Source organism: Pan paniscus, chromosome 8 (assembly GCF_029289425.2).
Source record: "Pan paniscus chromosome 8, NHGRI_mPanPan1-v2.0_pri, whole genome shotgun sequence".
NCBI classification, from domain to species: domain Eukaryota; kingdom Metazoa; phylum Chordata; class Mammalia; order Primates; family Hominidae; genus Pan; species Pan paniscus.
Window position 1 is genome coordinate 30,713,936 of NC_073257.2, and position 20,271 is coordinate 30,734,206.

General features: G+C 38.0%; 1 protein-coding gene across 1 annotated transcript in view; it reads left to right on the forward strand.

Annotated features, from left to right (window-relative positions):
* MRC1 (mannose receptor C-type 1) overlaps positions 1-20,271 on the forward strand; it is a 102,390-nt gene that overhangs the window by 60,312 nt on the left and 21,807 nt on the right. Inside the window, exons 13-22 of the mRNA XM_003831172.5 lie at positions 1,108-1,235; positions 1,710-1,797; positions 2,844-2,988; positions 4,647-4,688; positions 5,951-6,114; positions 8,811-8,878; positions 10,630-10,730; positions 11,434-11,579; positions 11,975-12,089; positions 16,245-16,411. Of these exons, the coding sequence (XP_003831220.2) occupies positions 1,108-1,235; positions 1,710-1,797; positions 2,844-2,988; positions 4,647-4,688; positions 5,951-6,114; positions 8,811-8,878; positions 10,630-10,730; positions 11,434-11,579; positions 11,975-12,089; positions 16,245-16,411 (1,164 nt within the window). The remainder of the gene's footprint in view (positions 1-1,107; positions 1,236-1,709; positions 1,798-2,843; positions 2,989-4,646; positions 4,689-5,950; positions 6,115-8,810; positions 8,879-10,629; positions 10,731-11,433; positions 11,580-11,974; positions 12,090-16,244; positions 16,412-20,271) is intronic.

Here is a 20,271-nt window from a genome sequence, read left to right on the forward strand (position 1 = left end):
TAGGTGGTTTTACAGGTACTTGGGGTAGGGTTTGTTTGGAAATATATAGACCACCTTTATAAAGATTAAGATGTGAGATTTATTAATGAAATTCAGCTGATAGTAAATTTAGTTAAGAAAATAAAATCTTATATCACAGTCTAGCAAGTTGAGGCATCATAGGAGTCTGGGATATACTGATGTGGATACTTACTTAAACACCTTTGTCCACATAGCTTGAGTCAAGTTAGGGTCAAGGTGAAGGTTGTCTTCGGCTGCTTAATGACAACTTGGGCAACCATAGTGCCTTGGAAGCAAATTTTTTTTTCCCACAAGGCTGTGATGTGGGAATGATGAGGAGTAACGCATGAGAATTAGAAAAGTCAATGGCCACGATTACCTCCTTTCTATTTGCATACTGGTGGGTGTGTCCCAGACCGTCACTGTTGACTGCATTTCACTATTCTCTGCAGTCCTCTGAATATTATGACACAATTCCTAAATCATATAATCTTTTAAATTTAATTTTGCTCATAACTCCCTGCCAGATGGTTGTCTGTGGTTGCATGTGCTTCAGTAGTTGTTAAGATGTACAACCATAATGAAAAATGCAAGGCGATATTGAAGGACATTACCAACAAAATATTGAAACATTGCCAGGTTATTCATTGTTTAAGCTGAACACACTAACAAACTGTGCACAATTTTAGAAAAGTTATTTTCCTTCAAATTCTTCTTCTTCATGTTTACTTTATCTGTATCAAAAGTGTCTTTCATTTCTTTCCATCTCAATGCCACTTTTTACACTTAACCAAATTAATCTTGTCTTCCACAAAGAGCTGTATACATAACCCATATGCCTAAAGCTCCTAAGATTTTCATCTAATTTCTCTTGTGCTATAAAATAATTTTATTTTCTAAGGTTTTCTCAATAAAAGAATCCCCCAAGTTTTGTTACCCAACTATTCACTCATAAATTGATTTTAAAGCAAAAGAATTACATTGTTTTGAGTCATTACACTGTTTTGTTTTTCTGTAAATGAACTCTCATCAAAAGTAAATATTTGTTTCTCTTAATTTGATAAACTACAAAGCGTAAAATAATTTTTGTAACCATATCATCTTCAGCTGTATGCAAAAGGAAAACATGAGAAGAAAACGTGGTTTGAGTCTCGAGATTTTTGTCGAGCTCTGGGTGGAGACTTAGCTAGCATCAATAACAAAGAGGAACAGCAAACAATATGGCGATTAATAACGTAAGTGGTATTTTTATGGATTCCTCCTTTTTGTTATCTAGTTGGTGCTTATGAAGTTGAGAAAATTTGTCTGTTTCTGAAATTGTTGTCTCAGGATGCTAGTTTGAGCACCTGTATCATCTCCCAAATCTGTGGGCCCTGTTTGATCTGGTTTCGCTTTCAAATCCTTTAATTTTATAAGTGTAACTTCTGCTATGACTTGGTCTATAAAAGTTCAAGATGCTTAATACATATTTGTCTTTCAATACTATACCATTATTTACTCTCAGGCAGTGGTCTGTTTTTAAGATATTTATGGGATATACCAAAATGCACATCTATTGCATAAGTCTTCTATTTAGCTCTTAAATCTCTTTACTTGTGTACTATTAATTTACGTTTTGGAGGTAACTTTCAAATGTGGTTAGTCCTCATGAGTTACTGAACTTGCTTCATGCAATAGCATATGCTTTCTTTATGTTTTGGATTTCATAGAGCTAGTGGAAGCTACCACGAACTGTTTTGGTTGGGATTGACATATGGAAGCCCTTCAGAAGGTTTTACTTGGAGTGATGGTTCTCCTGTGAGTAATTTGACTTACTATATAACTTTCTTACTTTATCGTGTATTTATTTTGATGTTGTCTTTTTATTTAATCCAAACTTTTAATAAGACAGTTCATTATGATAGCCACTATCCTGCCATGCAAAATTGATGTGCAGGTAAACTTCCTAAAACTTGCGTGTTTTATACCCTCTTTTAGATCAATAGAAATGGAAACATTTTTGATATTCCCACTAATAATGATTAGGCTTCGTCAGACTTCTCCATTTCCAGGAATGAAGAAGTGAGAGATTCTGGCACGTGCTGGCAATATTTAGAAGCCCTAGTCGTCACAAGAAGTGATTTTGTATAATTTCAGTTCTACCTCTTAATTTCAGTTCTGCCTCCACCAGCAACTTTTCAAGGAACTTGAGTGAGGTGGTTTATTTGATGGCTTCATTGACATTTGGGTTTTATATTTACATCTCTGGAAAACACATCACCGTGCTTAGTCCAGAACCCCGTGGGTTATGATTCCACACTGAAAACTCCATAGAGGACCTAGACCCAGGGCCTCCGTTTGTTTCTACTGTTCATTTTGGCAAAGTTTAGTAGCTGTTAGCAATATTTTCTGGGTCTTTTTCTTTTGCAAGAAGAATTAATTGTATTGCTTTATCCTACACATTTAATAAAGAGAAAACTTCCAATAACACACTGAAATATTATCCTTTCCATTGGGTTGTAAATTTAGGAACTCCCAACACTGAGAAGTGGAACTTTGTTGCCAAGTTTTTCCTGTATATAAATCCCCATTTGTGGCCCTTGGATCCATTCTATTTAATAAGAGTAAAGAAAATGTTATAATAATCAATTGTGTACGTTATTCAACATCACAAGGTTCCATGTAATGAAAGCTGTTTCTTTTCTACTACGTATGTGAACTGTGCTTTCAAAGCAAAGCTATTGTGAAAAAAAAGTAAATTGATAAAACAATGCAAACATATATTTCGTTTTCTGTTTGGATGAATGATTGGCATTGGCTTGATACAAATGGTTAATGGTTGTAGTTTAATGTTTCTAATATAGGTTTCATATGAAAACTGGGCTTATGGAGAACCTAATAATTATCAAAATGTTGAATACTGTGGTGAGCTGAAAGGTGACCCTACTATGTCTTGGAATGATATTAATTGTGAACACCTTAACAACTGGATTTGCCAGATACAAAAAGGTATGATCACCTCTTCTCTCCTTTATCTCAGCTTGGTACACTAACCTCCTGACACCCCAGAATCTTTCCTTTATTAGCAGAAGCAAACAAACAAAATAACAAAATCAGGAAACTGTCAGTGGCCATCATTGCATAGGATAAGCATGAAGTTGATAAGCACAGATAAATGTGCCAAAGGAACAGAGAAGATCAAAAGGCCACCTGGGAGTTCTGGGCAAGAGTCACGTCCTTCCAAATAGTTCCCACGAGCAGCTCTGATCCTGGCCCAGGTTCCATAGCTGTAGAAGTTTGTGAGTGTCCTATGCTGTCAACAGAATAATGCAAATGCAACTTCCGTTTTGGAATTTTCACCTTCTGACCTACGTTAATCATCAAATAGTTGAACATTTCCCCAAGTCTGAATATTCTGAGTATTGATTTCTCAGATAAATGTTCCACACAGTGAACAATCACCCTGGAGTGGCCTCTGATGCTATTAGCCCCACCATGTTATTGATGGCCAAACAATACGCATGCTGACAGCCATTATCTGTGGCCTCTGATGCTATTAGCCAAACCATGTTATTGATGGTCAAACAATACGCATGCTGACAGTCATTATCTGGGACTCAGAAAGTTCTGCATATTCAAGTCAGGCCAGAGGATCCAAGTTCTAATGTTAAGAGAAACCAACACACCAACAAGCAAATAAACAAACCTACCCTTGAACCAAAATATACATCAATACCTCCGTTGCAAATGGATAAATGGAACTGCATTGGCCTCTGCTGTTGGGGAATCTTGGCAACCATTTCAACTCTATGGCTGGAGATGACTTACTGCTCTGTTTATTTTCCATCCTCCTGTTTAGATTATTGCTTTCAAAGTTTCCAGAATAGAAGAAGTCAGTGGTGGTCAGTTGTCCTTTAATGGTCTCTTAGCTACCAATGGCTAGTATCCTTTTTGCATTATTGTAGCTCTACTCTTGTAGATGTTAAATTCATTAACCCAAAAGCTAGGTAACCTGAGTCCCTTTATCAGCTTTCAACAAAATCCAGATATATCATTAACTAATTGGAAAGAAAAATATTTCATTTAACTTTTAGTAAACCATACATTTAAGAAAAATAGATTTTCTTAAGAAAATACATTTTCTATTTTATAAATAAATAGTTCACATTTAATCGTTTCAAATCATGAAATCATAAGTAATTTCACAGATTATAATATGTCTGGAAAATGAACAGCTGTTAAACACCTATTACATACCAATAACTCACATATTTTCACAAACTAATCTATTTGGTTTAGTTGACAAAATTAAGGCTAAATGATTTAAACCCAGGCTTGGGATTCGAAGCTAGGCTTTCTGATTCTAAAACTCATGATCTTTTTTTTTTTTCCTTTATATAATGCTAGTTGTGCCTGAAAACTGTGGTGGTTGTAATTTCTGTTGGCTATTATTGCACCTAATTTGTTTAATTCTTCACTTCTTATTCTCTTTTCCTTCATTCTGCCCTCCACAACATGATGTGCAAATTGGAGAAAGAAAGGGAAGGGAAAAAAGAGAACAACTAAGTTTTTAGCAATATTGACTCATGAAAATAGTGACAATAGAAGGAAATGTAGTTAGCAGAAGTTTAAGTACACTTTATTTCTACTTTTCTCTTGTTTTACAGGACAAACACCAAAACCTGAGCCAACACCAGCTCCTCAAGACAGTAGGTGTTTTCTTATTTTCTGATCTCTGTACTGATAACCCTTTCTCCGCCTCTTTCCTTTCTCAATGAAAAAATTACTTGCCCTAGGAAGGTAGAGAGCAGAAGTCCTTAATACCTTTGAGTGAGAACGTCATGGAAATTTGGGTCTTCCTCTTCAGAGAGAAGCTCATATGCCCAAACATAAGGCATGTTAATACAGTTTCTCAAGGGTTCATGAATCAATTCCAAGGTCCCAGGTTCCTTCTTCTTTAGCACATATATTAGTGTCCACAGGCTGCTGTAACCAGTTACCAGGAACTTGGTGGCTTAAAATAACATGCAGTTACTCCCTTACAGTTCTGGAAGTCAGAAATCTGGAATCAATTTCACTGGGCCAAAATCCAGATGTTGGCAGGACCACGCTCCCTTTAGGGGCTCTGAGGGAGAGGCTCTTTCCTTGCCTTTTCCAGCATCTAGAGCTACATTCTATGAACTCATCAGCTCATGACCCATTCCTCCTTCAAAACCAGCAATGTAGCATCTTCTTCCAGTGATCACATTGCCTCCTTCTCTTGTAGTCAAATCTCCCTCCGCCCCTCTGCATAAGGATACCTGTTACTACATTTAGGGCTCACCTAGACGATCCAAGATAACCCTCCTATCTCAAGATCCTAACTTAATCATGTCTATAAAGTCCTATTTTCCATGTAAGCTAACATTCATAGGTTCCAGGGGTTAGGAACTAGATACCTTTGGGAGCTTTTATTCAGCCTACTGTAGCATGGAAGTATGGAATTCCATGGGTTGGAGAAAGCCTGAGGGGCCCACTTGATACGTGAATTCCTTGCTTCTACCCTGAAGCACCCAAGTGCATCTATTCGAAGTTTTGCTTTTTTTTTTTCTTATACTGGGGTGAAAGCTGCTTTCTCATAGTTCCCACTCCTTTGATGTAGAAGATTATGGGTGCATTATACATAAATCCTCACAGCTATGCTATTGTATTGATGAAAGTGACACCCGGAGTTCTTTTACCCAGTAATGACATATGGAACATAGCTGGGAATACAAAATGGGTCCTTTTTACCAGATTGGTAGAAAGTGGATATTTGGGCTGGGGTTCAGATGTCTGTATTTGACGTGGACATTCTGCTGTTCTGGTCTCTCAGAGTTGCAGATGCCTCTTGATATAGCAGCTCTATCCCTTTCACCTTTGTGTGCTGTACACACCAGATTCTTGAATTTGTCTGCATAAAACTCATTGCCTTTTCTCATTAACTTTTCAGATCCACCAGTTACTGAAGATGGGTGGGTTATTTACAAAGACTACCAGTATTATTTCAGCAAAGAGAAGGAAACCATGGACAATGCGCGAGCGTTTTGCAAGAGGAATTTTGGTGATCTTGTTTCTATTCAAAGTGAAAGTGAAAAGAAGTTTATATGGAAATATGTAAGGACATCAATCATTTTTTAAAATTTTAATAGTTTTTGGGGAACAGGTGTTGTTTGGTTGTATGGAAAAGTTCTTTAGTGGTGATTTCTGAGATTTTGGTACACCCGTCACCTGAGCAGTATACGCTGTACTGAATGTGTAGTCTTTTATCCCTCACAACCTTCTTACCTGTCCCTGCATCCCCAAAGTCCATTGTATCATTCTTATGCCTTTGCATCCTCATAGCTTAGCTTCCACTTATGAGTGAGAACATGAGATGTTTGGTTTTCCATTCCTGAGTTACTTCCCTTAGAATAATGGTCTCCAATTCCATCCAGGTTGCTGCAAATGTCATTATTTCATTCCTTTTTATGGCTGAGTAGTATTCCATGGTATGTCTATGCCACATTTTCTTTATCCACTCATTGGCTGATGGGCATTTAGGCTGGTTCCATATGTTTGCAATTGCAAATTGTGCCAATATTATAACGTGTGTGCAAGTGTCTTTTTCATATAATGACTTCTTTTCCTCTGGGTAGATACCCAGTAGTGGGATTGCTGGATCAAATTGTGTTCTACTTTTAGTTCTTCAAGGAATCTCCATACTGTTTTGCATAGTGGTTGTACTAGTTTACATGCCCACCAACAATGTAAAAATGTTTCCTTTTCACCACATCCATGCCAACATCTATTATATTTTGACTTTTTAATTACAGCCATTCTTGCAGGAGTAAAGTGGTGTCACATTGTGATTTTGATTTACATTTCTCTGATAATTTGTGATGTTGAGCATTTTTTCATAGAACATCATTGATTTAAGGATGGAACAGTGACATGTGATAAACAAAGTGTCTACAATTGGTACCCCCTAGTAGAATTTCTAATTATGTGCTGAATTTGCACCTCCAAAGGTCAAGGTAAAGATGGGAATGCAGGAGAAGGAGGAGGTCATAACACAAGTTATGCCCTATTGTTTAAATATTTAGTGCAGAATTGCAGAACTCAGAATCTTTTTTTTTTTTTTTTTTCTGAGACAGTGTCTTGCTCTGTCGCCCAGGCTGGAGTGCAGTGGTGTGACCTCGGCTCACTGCAACTTCCACCTACTGGGTTCAAGCAGTTCTCCTGCCTCAGCCTTCTGAGTAGCTGGGACTACAGGCACACACCACCATGCCTGGCTAATTTTTGTATTTTTAGTAGAGACAGGGTTTCACCATGTTGGCCAAGCTGACCTTGAACTCCTGACCTTAAGTGATCTGCCTGCCTTCGCCTCCCAAATTGCTAGGATTGCAGACGTGAGCCACTGTGCCCAGTCCCAGAACCATTTTTTAGCTTGGATTTTGTGAAGATCAGTACTTGATGGCTTTGAATTCACTAATTTGAGTTCACTAATTTGATTTGCAAAGATTATAATTCTTAACTAGTTGTTATATGTCAGTCCTGGACCCTTTGTGTATCATATAGTTTAATTTTTAATTTAAAAATCTGGCTTACATGGCCCAAATTGTGAGCCATATAACAGAGTTTGACTATTTATTATAATCATCTTTCTTGGTTGTAACAAAATTGTGATACCATTGATATACCTATCACTGAAGGTATAATTTATTTTTTCCAAGAGTGCTTTGCTCAGTATCTTTCTGATTAAAATTCTTCATGGCCTCATTGCCAGAGAGGAGGTAACAGAGAGAGCAGGAAAAAATAAGTTGAACAGTACTGAAAGAATAAAAATTCATTTGATTTATAAAGGTACTAGAGTATACTCTGACTTAACATCATTTTGTGGATATACCTTGCTTTGAAATTCTCAAGATGTTTTCTAATATTGCACAACCATATATATATATTATGTATATATATGAAAATCAAATATATCTATATATAGTGAAATGGTACATTATAATGAAATTAATACATTTTGGGGTTCCTTTCCTTGTTCATGAATACACATGTTCTCCCAAGTTTGAAGAACAGATATATCCTCCTGGCTCATACACAGATATAAATTATAATATATATGTAATATATACATAAAATATGTATATAAAATAAATACTTAAATAACATGAAATAAATATATGATATATGTAAAATATATATAGAAAATATATGTAATACATGTATAATATATTTTATATTATACATATCAATCCTCTCACCTCAGCCTCCCAAGTAGCTGGGACTACAGGTGTGCACCACCATCTCCCACAGGGTGACTATTTTTCATATATATATTTTGTATATATATTTGACGTATAGATTCATTTTACATATATCATTATAAACAATGATATATTGTTTATAATGATATATGTAAAATAAATCATATATATGATTTTTTTATATAAAAAAGAAAAATTTATACACAATTTAATAACTTGAATTTGTAAAGCAAATACCTTAAATCATTCTCCATAATGTTAAATGCCTACAGTAGTTACATTGTTGAAGACATTCTTTAAAACCAAGTAGGCAGTCAGGATTGTAGGATTATGCATCAAATAAAAGACTCCTGCTTTACAAGTTCAAATTATTAAATTGTGTGCATTTTTTTTTATTTCTAGGAAGAACATAATATATAATGTACTGCATTTCTGCAGAAATTCCTCTCTAGTTAAGGTTTCGATTAGGCTGCCTCATTAACATGTATGTTTTGTTTAAGAACTTCCTGATTGTGTGATTCTAAATTAAACTATACGTAAACTTCCATGTTTCAGGTAAACAGAAATGATGCACAGTCTGCATATTTTATTGGTTTATTGATCAGCTTGGATAAAAAGTTTGCGTAAGTAAATCAAGCTAAAAACAACTTTGCTTGGGTTAGTGTTCTGACCAATACCTATGAGTTATTTTGAGATTTTTCTTTGTGGAATGCATTTTTAAAAATCCTACAGCATTCTCAGTTGAAAAAGCAACTTTAAAAAAGGAATTTAAAATGATTCTATTAAATATTTTCAGCACTATAAATTCCAAACAAACAACTCAAAATTGGATTCAGTTTTGCAAAACTACACTTTTCTTTGTTTTCAGATGTCATCTGTCAGTAAATCATCTACTAAAAAGTTGTTGTTTTAGACATATACAAATACTGAATTTATTTAAAAAATTGTAATCCCATCTGGGATGATAACCTTGCTAACCTTGCTGCTGGGAACCACAGTATCCTTTCCTATTGCCCTGTTCCCTGTGTTAGCAGCACTATTTTGAAGCACACTTTCAATCTGCAGGAAATACATTCCCTTTAAAAGGGTGATTGTACCATTTTCTATTAGATATAGGAGCCAGAAAAAGCTGTAGGGACATGAGGAAATGAATACATTTTATGTTCTTTTTTCTTGTACCTTAATACATATGTCCTCTAGAGTTTGAAGGGCAGATATGTCCTCCTGGCTCATGTACAGATTTTTTTAGCCTCACATATTCCAGGGGACTGCTATTGTCATCTTTGAGCAATAGAGACCTAAATTCAAGGTCATTATTATTATTATTATTGTTATTTGAGACAGGTCTCGCTCTGTTGCCCAGGCTGGAGTGCAGTGGGGAGATCACAGCTCACTACAGCCTCGAAATCCTGGGTTCAAGCAATCCTTCCGCTTCAGCCTCCCAAGTAGCTGGGATGACAGACATACACCACCATACCCCACAGGGTCATTATTTTTAAAGAGTAAAAATGTTGGATCTTGCTTTGGACAAGGAACGCCATTTTATCATTTCTAAAGTGAAAAGGTCAAATTTCATGATCTCATGGCTGGTCCCCTTCTGGCTCTCACAGTCTGAATTTCTATAATTTATAGACATAAGTTTAGCCCACCTACATTACAAGAAACTAGAGTAAACACAAGAATCAGAGAATGAGTCTAATGAGAAATTCTATACACTCTGCCTCTCCATGGGTGGTTTGGTTTTGTGGGAATCATGCCCGGGGAGTACGATGGGAGGATTTTTGTCTCTGGCTCACTTCCAGAGTAATCAGGGTCTCCACTTTGCGACTAAAGGTGGTTTCTTCCTGGGAGGGAAAAGAAGGTAGCCTGGACATGGCATCAGGGTTGCTACTGCGGAGCATGATGCATAGGACACACCACATACTCAGGCATTGGGGGTTTTCCTGCCACTCTCTGGAGGTCTCCCTCTTCTGGGTTGACTTGTCCTGTCCCACCCGTAGGCTGTAGCCAACTATTCTTTTTTATGAGGTGGAGTTTTGCTCTTGTAGCCCAGGCTGGAGTGCAATGGTGCGATCTTGGTTCACTGCAGCCTCCGCCTCCTGGTTCAAGCGATCCTCCTGCCTCAGCCTCCTGAGTGGCTGGGATTACAGGAGCCCACAACCATGCCTGGCTAATTTTTTTTTAATTTTAATTTTTAGTAGAGACGGAGTTTCCCCATGTTGGTCAGGCTAGACTCGAACTCCTGGCCTCAGGTGATCCACTCGCCTTGGCCTCCCATAGTGCTGGGATTACAGGCGTGAGCCACTGCTCCTGGCCTGTATCCAATTAGTCTAATGATTGGATCGTTTCAAAATGCCTGAATTTTCTTTTCCAGTTGGATGGATGGAAGCAAAGTGGATTACGTGTCTTGGGCCACAGGTGAACCCAATTTTGCAAATGAAGATGAAAACTGTGTGACCATGTATTCAAATTCAGGTAGGCAAGTCATGCATATTGAATTTGCTTTGTGGCGTGGCATGTCATTTGCCACATCCCTAGACTAAAAGTAGCAAGTTGTGTGCTTACATCAGGCAAGATAAGAAGAGAGAATAAAGGAGAATTCTAATTTTGGCAGCCTAACAGTTCAACTTGTAATGAGAATAGATGCTTAACATTTGCACTAGTAAATGACATAGTTAATCTTCTCACTTCTTCCCAAATTAGGAACCATTTTTTCATGTTCTGATTTGAAAAAACTTATCCAGAATTTGTTTATCTATCTCCTTTATTTCTCTCTGGCTCCTTATTATTCTGCAAAATGGGAATAATGACACAATCTATCAATTGTTGAGAAGATAAAATGAAATCATACATCTAAAATACTATGTAGATGCTCGGTGTATACAAAGTTTGCTGTTGTTAGATTATTCTGATTAGCTACTACCATTTAGGTAATATATCTGCAACATCATGTACATGTTTGGTTCATAGGATGCTCTCTATAAAGTGGAACTATTATTAGTTTAAGTAAAACAGCAAAAGGATATTGCATGGATACCTCTAGTCACATATAAAAATAAAGTTTGATTATAGTCTAAATAAGTTTTGAGAATTCTTGTAAAATAGAAATATATTTTTTAAAATAATGTTTTAAAACATAAACATATGAATCTAATTTAACTATTTTTCTCTTTGCCAGGGTTTTGGAATGACATTAACTGTGGCTATCCAAACGCCTTCATTTGCCAGCGACATAACAGTAGTATCAATGCTACCACAGTTATGCCTACCACGCCCTCGGTCCCATCAGGGTGCAAGGAAGGTTGGAATTTCTACAGCAACAAGGTACTAGGAAAATTAGTTGCAATCTTGGCACTGGTCAGTATGGAGAGTGATGCAAATCTTTCAGCTCAAAGTTAACTTTTGCTAGCCTCATTACTTTAGAAAATTTTTGGCAAGAATAGGTGAAAATTCGCGTGACAAACTCTTTATGGAAATTGAGAGCATACTTGAGATATTATCCACATGGATGTATCCTTTCTCCCAAGGGAGAATAAAACTGCAAAGAAAGTGAGTGGGTCATAAAACTAACAATTTTTTAAATCTCCAGTTGGTGGTGAGAAAATTCTGATTTAGCTATAATCTTCATGAATAATTTTGCTTTTTGTAGAGCAAAGTTGATCATCTTTAGTTAACCCCTGCGGTTTTTCTTTTTTTTTTCTGCCCCTCTTCCATCCCAGTGTTTCAAAATCTTCGGATTTATGGAAGAAGAAAGAAAAAATTGGCAAGAGGCACGAAAAGCTTGTATAGGCTTTGGAGGGAATCTGGTCTCCATACAAAATGAAAAAGAGCAAGGTAGGCAGGCCATTTTGCAATTAGTTGTGTGTTTAAATATGGAATTTTGACTGCAAAATGATAAAATATTGCTGACAGTAACTGACTTTTTGGTTTTCCAGTGTAAAAGCTAAAAAAGTGGAAAAAATCAAATGCTTATTGAAAACTATTTTATTCCATTATAGCACATATTAAGCTGTTTATTTTATATAAAGTCATCACAACTCTAAGAAGCAGGTATTATGACCCCATTTTGTGAGTGGAGAAATGGTGCATAGACAGCTTTGAGTGAAGGAGCTTGCCTGTTAAGCATTAGAGCTGGGAGTCAAACCTAGGTTTGTCCAGCTTTCTACCAAATCAGTTTGCTCCCAAAGAGTCAAAGAAGAGTACTTCTAAGAATAAGATGAAAAATTGCTGCTTTCCCATTTATTGCTCTTCTAGTCACTTGATCATAGAACTTGTAATGCAGCAAAGTTGATATTTTAAATATGAACTTTGAACAAATTTTGATTTTTTTTTTTTTTTTTTGGTAACAAGGTCTTACTCTGTTGCCCAGGATTATAACTCACTGCAGCCTCGAACTCCTAAGCTCAAGCAATCCTCTTGCCTCAGCTTCCTCAGTAGCTAGGGCAGGCCTGGGCCACAATGCTCGCCTAATATTTTTTAAAGTTTTTTTTTTTTTTTGGTAGAGATAGAGTCTCACTATGTTGCCCAGGCTGGTCTTAAACTCCCATCTCAGCCTCCCAAAGTGTTAGGATTACAGGTATGAGTCACCATACCTGGCTTTGAAATATTTTTTGATAAAACATGAAAATAAGCCAGAACTATGAAGGAGGATATTCACCATATCCATAGAGCAGATGGTAAAATTCATGATGTTGTCATCAAAAGAAAGGTACCCACCATTTCTGCATGATCTTTCTGTGGAGGCATCCACTGAAATAGGTATTAGGTTAAATTGTGACTTGCCCTTTGAGGAGGGTGTTGATTAACTGCAGGAGATTAAGACTAAACTGATGAAGGGTTTCGAAATCACTGCAAGTGAGTCAGGGTTGAAAGACCCTCAAGTTATACAGCTTGGAAAAGAGAGGGTGTGGACTTTGAAGGATCACCCAGTGTCGCCTCAGATAGAAGACGTGGAACCAATGAGTGATGGTCACAGGGAAATAGATTTAGGCTCAAAATTAGGGGGCCATTGTTACAGAACTGATTGGATAGACTGCTTCACGAGGAAGTTGAAATTCCTAAAGGGCTGTGAAAATGCTTACACTGGAAGATATTCAAATGGATGCTAGAGCATCCTGTATGTTGGCTGGTATGTAGTATAGAAGATGCTCAACAGTTGTTTGTTGTATATATAACTTTATAAGGACATGGTAGGAGACATATGGACTGAATGTTCTGTAAGCTCTCTTTTGGTTCTGAGATTCTTTGACTTCTAGAATCATTTATTTCAAAAATGATATGAGAAAGAAAATAGAAGAAAAACATAGGAAATAAGAAAGGCACTAGAAACATGTAGGGTGCTCTCTCAAAAGTTTATTTGGCTTTGTGAATGCCACCATGTGCTCTCTGAGAACACATTGTACAATAAATCCCAACCAAGCTTTTACCGAGAACGTTTGACAAGTTGAGCAATTTGTCAGGCACTGAAAGAAAAGGGTCAAACCAAAGCACACGGTACAAGAACATAACATTCACATTTCTCCAACTGGCCTACCCCATTTTGGGCTTAGCTACCCAGCAGAGAAACACAATAATTGATTTCCCCTCTTAACCACAAAGTGCTGATTCCTGGCATAGTGAAATTGAAACTGGATAATAGAGATGTGCAGAAGGAAACAATTTGCAGATAAAATAACATTGTTCCTGGCAAAACAGGCACACGTAGTTGAATTCTTACTGTGGTTGTAGGCAGAAAAAAAGTGCTGAATCTTGGCAGGTAGAGCTTTTCCATGTTTCATTTCAAGCTGGGGATGAGGCAAAAGTTATGATCTTATTTGGAAAACAAAATAAAACCAAAACAAATATCTACCCATGCTCTTTTCTTTTTAGAGATAGGGTCTCGCTTGATCACCCAGGCTGGAGAGCATTGATGTGATTATAGCTCGCTGCAGCCTCCAACTCCTGGACTCAAGTAATCCTCATGTCTTAGCCTCCCAAGTAGCTGGGACTACAGGTGTGCACCATCATACCTGACTAATTTTTAAATTTTTTTGTAGAGAGAGGGTCTTGCTATGTTGCCCAGGCTGGCTTAAAACTTCTGATCTCAAGTGATCCTCCCACCTTGACCTCCCAAATTGTTGAGATTACAGATGTGAGCCACCATATCTAGCTGTACTCATGCTCTTTTTCTTTTCTGAAAAACGGTGGAAGAGTTTTTTTTTTTTTTTAAATCCTTAATTAAGAAAAACAGAAGTCTCTGAGACGGTAGCTGCCTCTTCTACTCTGCAGAAAGAGTAAGCGTATAGCAATGGAATTGCTTGAAATTTTATGAAATTGTTTGTTCATGAATACACAGATAATTAAATCTCTGCAGATTTCTATTTTGCATTTTCTATAAGTAACCCTGGATGCTTAGTCATTCTATTTCCTATTTATGTTCAGCAGATGTGTTTAAGTGTAAATGTTTGCAAAGTGTTGTTCAGTAGAGTAGGTACTTGTCGGTCTAGGAGTTAATGACTCAGGTAGTGGTGTTGGCCCCAGATGGCAGCTGCCATGGGAGGCCTGGAGGTATGCTGAGGGAAGGGGAGGGGCACATGTACAATTCAACCTTTTATGTCTCTTGGATGTTTGCCACCAACCTCTTGGCCACAGAATTGATAAGCAAGAAGCCATATTCTATAGTCTCATCCAGTGATGTGAGCACTTTATTACTAATTGATTTGTGTGGAGATGGGGTCTCCCTCTGTTGCACAGGCTCAAGTGCAGTGGCACAACCATGGCTGTCTGCAGCCTCGACCTCCTGGGCTCAAGTAATCCTCCTGCCTCAGCCTTTTGAGAAGCTGGGACTACAGGCGCATGACACCGATGCTTTGTTAATTTTTGTATTTCTTTGTAGAGACAGGGTGTCACCATGTTGCCCAGGCTGATCTTGAACTCCTGGCCTCAAGCAATGTTGCTGTCTCTGCCTCCGAAAGCACTAGGATTATAAGCACCAGCCACCATCCTCAGCCCCTGATGTGAGCATTTTAGCATCAGGATGGTCCCCTAGATCCAAGCACACTGAGTATATGGGCAACTAATCTCAGGGATTTCTCCCCCAACTCCCCAGGAGGAATCTCAATTGGGAAACTTTTGGTTTGGCAATCTGAGATACTGATAATTTGATAGCTGTGTTAGTCTGTTCTCACACTACTATTAAGAGCTGCCGGAGACTGGGTAATTTATAAAGGAAAGAGGTTTGATTGACTCATACTTCCACATGGCTGGGGAGGCCTCAGGAAGTTTACAATCATGGTGGAAGGGGAAGCAAACATGTCCTTCTTCACATGGTGGCAGGAGAGAGAAGTGCAAAGCAAAGCATTAAAAGATAAAACCGTCAGCTCTTGTAAGAACTCATCTCATTCACTATCATGAGAACAGAATGGGAGAAACCTCCCCTATGATTCAATTACCTTCACCTAGTCCCACCCTTAATACATGGGAATTATTACAATTCCAGGTGAGATTTGGGTGGGGACACAGAGCTAAACCATATCAACAGCCTAATGATTCTTGTTTTGACAGTTTTTATTTTTTCAGAACTGTCTGGGTTAAGAGTCCTTTGTCCCATAGTTATTATATAAATCAGATTATCTTATTTACAGAATTGGGACAGCTGCTAATCCATACGGTGACTTTTTATGAATTAGAAAAAGTTGTGGTTGTAGGCAGCCACAACCCAGATAGGGGTGCACAGAATGGAGCCCTCGGGCAGGGTGCAACTTGCACAAATGTCTTCAATGGCCTAGATAAAACCTAGACTTTTATTGTATGAAACTTTTCAAAGTCCAAAGCGCAAGTGACAACACAATGCTGATATTAGAATGTTTGTGTGTTCATGGTAGGTGTTTTTAAGTAACAATGACACAAGTCACATGCTAAATATTTTGAAATTCATATATTTTGAATATTTTCCATATTTTGAGTATTAACCCTCAAAGTTTAAAATTACATCATGAAATTTTCTTTCAGCATTTCTTACCTATCACATGAAGGACTCCACTTTCAGTGCCTGGACTGGGCTGAATGATGTCAATTCAGAACACACGTTCCTTTGGACGGATGGACGAGGAGTTCATTACACAAACTGGGGGAAAGGTTACCCTGGTGGAAGAAGAAGCAGTCTTTCTTATGAAGATGTAAATATCAGATTCAGGTCACCTCTCTACACACCATCAGCTTGCACAGGGTTATCATCTTATTGATTACTGTTCCATGAAAGAATCTACCAGAATACTCCTTGATCTGGTCTATGCTGGCAGATTTTACCTATTTCAGACTGAGCTGACTTTGAGAGAGGGAGTATAAATTCAGTTAAAAAATCTTTGGCTTGAGGAGGTGGCAATAGTGAGAGGTCAGGAAACCCAGTTCCATTCCGAGCCTAACTTGCAGTCAAAAGAAACACTTCAACCTCGAGTTATCAGCTTTCTTTGTATCACCTTCCCCTTATTCCTTGTAGCTGTTTTAGTATTTGGGGTGTAGGCCTGGAAGCTACTACTGCTTCTAAAGATCATATGATCATCATCCATCATCATCATCATCATGATCATGAGCTAATATTTGTAGACTGCTTATTATGTGCCAGATGCTTTTGTACATTAACCTGGAAGACAGATTGCTACTTTATTTTACTACTTTTATTCTTATATAATTGAACAGCCAAATTATCAACATCAACACCATGTTAGGGATTATAAAAAGTGTGAAGAAATAGAAGATTTTGTTTTTACCTTAAAAGTGTGTACACTTAAACTAGACCACAAGTCTTATATAAGAAGGAAGATAGGAAAGAAATGAACATGTCTAGTGACAGGATCAGCTATAAACACTGTAGCAGCTAAGAGGAAAGAAACTCACTGTGGGATGGGGTGATTTAATCAGTCGACATACATCTATGGTGTCCTATGTGCTAGACACTGTCTGCATGACATGGTGGAGGGAAGAAATATAAAAAAGAATCAACTATGGGTGTTTTCTTCCTTCCTTCCTTCCTTCCTTCCTTCCTTCCTTCCTTCCTTCCTTCCTTCCCTCCTTCCTTCCTTCCTTCCTTCCTTCTTCTCTCCCTCCCTCCCTCCCTCCCTCTCCCTCTGTCACTGTCCCTTTCCCTCTCCCTCTTTCACTCTGTCAGTCTCTCAACCTATTGCCACCCTGTTACCCAGGCTGGAGTGCAGTGGCATGACCTCGGCTCACTGGAGGTGGTGCATGAACCACCTCCCAGGTTCAAAGATTCTCCTGCCTCAGCCTCCCAAGTAGCTGGGATTACAGGTGCCCACCACCATGCCTGACTAATTTTTGCATTTTTAGTAGAGATGGGCTTTTACCATATTGGCCAGGGTGGTCTCCAACTCCTGACCTGAAGTGATCCACCTGCCTTGGCCTCCCAAAGTGCTGGGATTACAGGCATGAGCCACCACGCCCATTCAGGTTTTTGTTTCAAGAAATTTAAAACATAATAATTAGGGGAACTTAGCAAAAGGTTGAGAAAGGCCATGTTAGATGGTCAAGGTGGGCAGCCTTCAAGCAAGAGATACATGATGTGTTTGGGCAAATGGAGTAAATGGCTTTGAATACAGCAGGAGTTTTATCCAGAAAAAGAAGTAGGAGTAAGCTTCAAAAGGTGGGAAATAGAATTTAGAGAAATGTAGATGCCCTGTGATGGAGTCTGAACTTTGTCAAATAAGCAACAACAACAAAAAAAGCAGTGGAAAAATGACCTATTCAAAATGGCATTTTTATGACCATTAATAATTTGGTAGCTATTTGCCGGGTGAATACATTCTGGTGATGGAGCCAGACAGCAGCCCATAGGGTTGCTGTGTCTGTGAAGTAGCCATTCTTTTCTTTCTTTACTTCTCTAATAACATTGCTTTTACTCTAGATAAAAAATAACTGGTGGTCAGGAGATCGAGACCATCCTAGCTAACAGGGAGAAACCCCGTCTCTACTAAAAATACAAAAAAAATTAGCCGGGCGTGGTGGTGGGCGCCTGTCATCCCAGCTGCTCGGGAGGCTGAGGGAGGAGAATGGCATGAACCCCGGAGGCAGAGCTTGTAGTGAGCCGAGATCGCGCCACTGCACTCCAGCCTGGGCTGCAGAGCGAGACTCCGCCTCAAAAAAAAAAAAAAAAAAAAAAAAAACAGAACAAACAAACAAAAACTGGTGATGGGTAAATAATTTTCTGTGGAGAAATTCTTTCATTCTCATGACACCAATGAGGGCTGAAAGACTTACTGAAGAAGCAAAAGTAGAATGGAGCGAGATAGCATTAGCTTAGATTTAATGGATGAGAGGTGAATTTCTTGTAAATCAAAAACATTCATTATTGCACGTATTTTTGTTGTTTCTAGAACATAAAGAAAGGCAGAAACAATAAAAACAAACCAACAAACAAAATCTGTAATATCACCAATTCAGAAAAACAACACTGCTCATTTTTTGTTGATTTTTTCTCCCAGACATTTTCATAGTGCATATAAACAGATAAAGTTTATATTTCACAAAAATGGAATCAAAATACACATAATGCTTTTTATTTTATTTTATTTTTTTGAGATGGAGTCTCACACTGTCACCCGGCTGGTGTGCAATGGTGCAATCTCGGCTCACTGCAACTTCCACCTCCCGGGTTCACGTGATTCTCCTGCCCCAGCCTCATAAATAGCTGGGATTACAGGTGCACACCACCACACCTGGCTAATTTTTTTGTACTGTTAGTAGAGATGGGGTTTCACTATGTTGGCCAGACTGGTCTCGAACTCCTGACCTCGTGATACACCTGCCTTGGCCTCCCAAAGTGCTGGCATTACAGGCGTGAGCCACCACTCCCAGCAATAATTTTTTAAAAACAATTTCAGGACTTTAAAATGGAGAGGATTAAATATAGTTAGAAAAAGAGAATGGGAGAGAACTTTTAATATGTGTTTTGTGGTGGAAATATGCTTGGATTGTAACAGGTTTTCTGGATCAGAGACTCTGAGCCAGGATAATGGGGGGTAAAAATAGTTAAGAAAGGAAATAGGGTGAGTGGAGAACTTTTGAAATGTAAGTTTCAGGTTGCCTGATAGTTGCAGCACATGGGATGAAGACACTGCAGGTTGACAAGATGTCTGTGACAGGAGTGTAGGCTGTGATTCACTGTAGCTCAAGGGATGGGTTAAAGATGTGCTGACTTCACAGTGACATGTCTCTTAAGTACTTTCATTCAGAAAAACTGCAGTCACCTTTTTTTGGTTGTCTTCGTGTGTCACTATTAGTGTATTATTATTGACTTAACATTTTCTTTAATTTCTAGGTATTTTGGAATTCTCCAACTGTTACTGATTTCTAGTTTAATTCCATTGTGGTCTTAGAGAATAGTTTATGTGTTTTCTATTCTTTTAAATTTGTTAAGGCATGTTTTATGGCTCAGAATATGGTCTGTCTTGGTGAATGTTTCATGTGATCTTGAGAAGAATGTATATTCTACTATTATTGGAAGAAGTAGTTTACAGATGTCAATGAGATCTGGTTGATTGTTGGTGCTGTCCACTTTAACTATGTTCTTACTGATTTTTTGCCTGCTGGATCTGTCTATTTTTGATAGAAGAGTATTGAAGTCTCCAGTCCTAATCATGGATTTACCTATTTATCTTTGCAGTTCTATCAGTTCTCACTTTACATATGTTGATGCTCTATTGTTAGCCACATACACAGTAGAGACTGTTATGTCTTGGTGGAGAATTGTCCACTAGATCATTACGTAATGTTCCTCTCTACCCCTGGTAACTTTCCTTGCCCTATAGTCTGCTCTGTCTGAAATTAATATAGCTGGTCTAGCTTTCTTCTGATTAGTGTTAGTGTAGCGTATCTTTCTCCATTTTTCTCCACTTTTAACTTATGTGTATCTTTATATTTAAAGTGAATTTCTTATACCAATATCTGAGTCTTTGTCTATTAATTTGTGTACTTAGACCATTAACATTTAAAATGGTTGTTGATGTAGCTGGGTTAACATCTATCA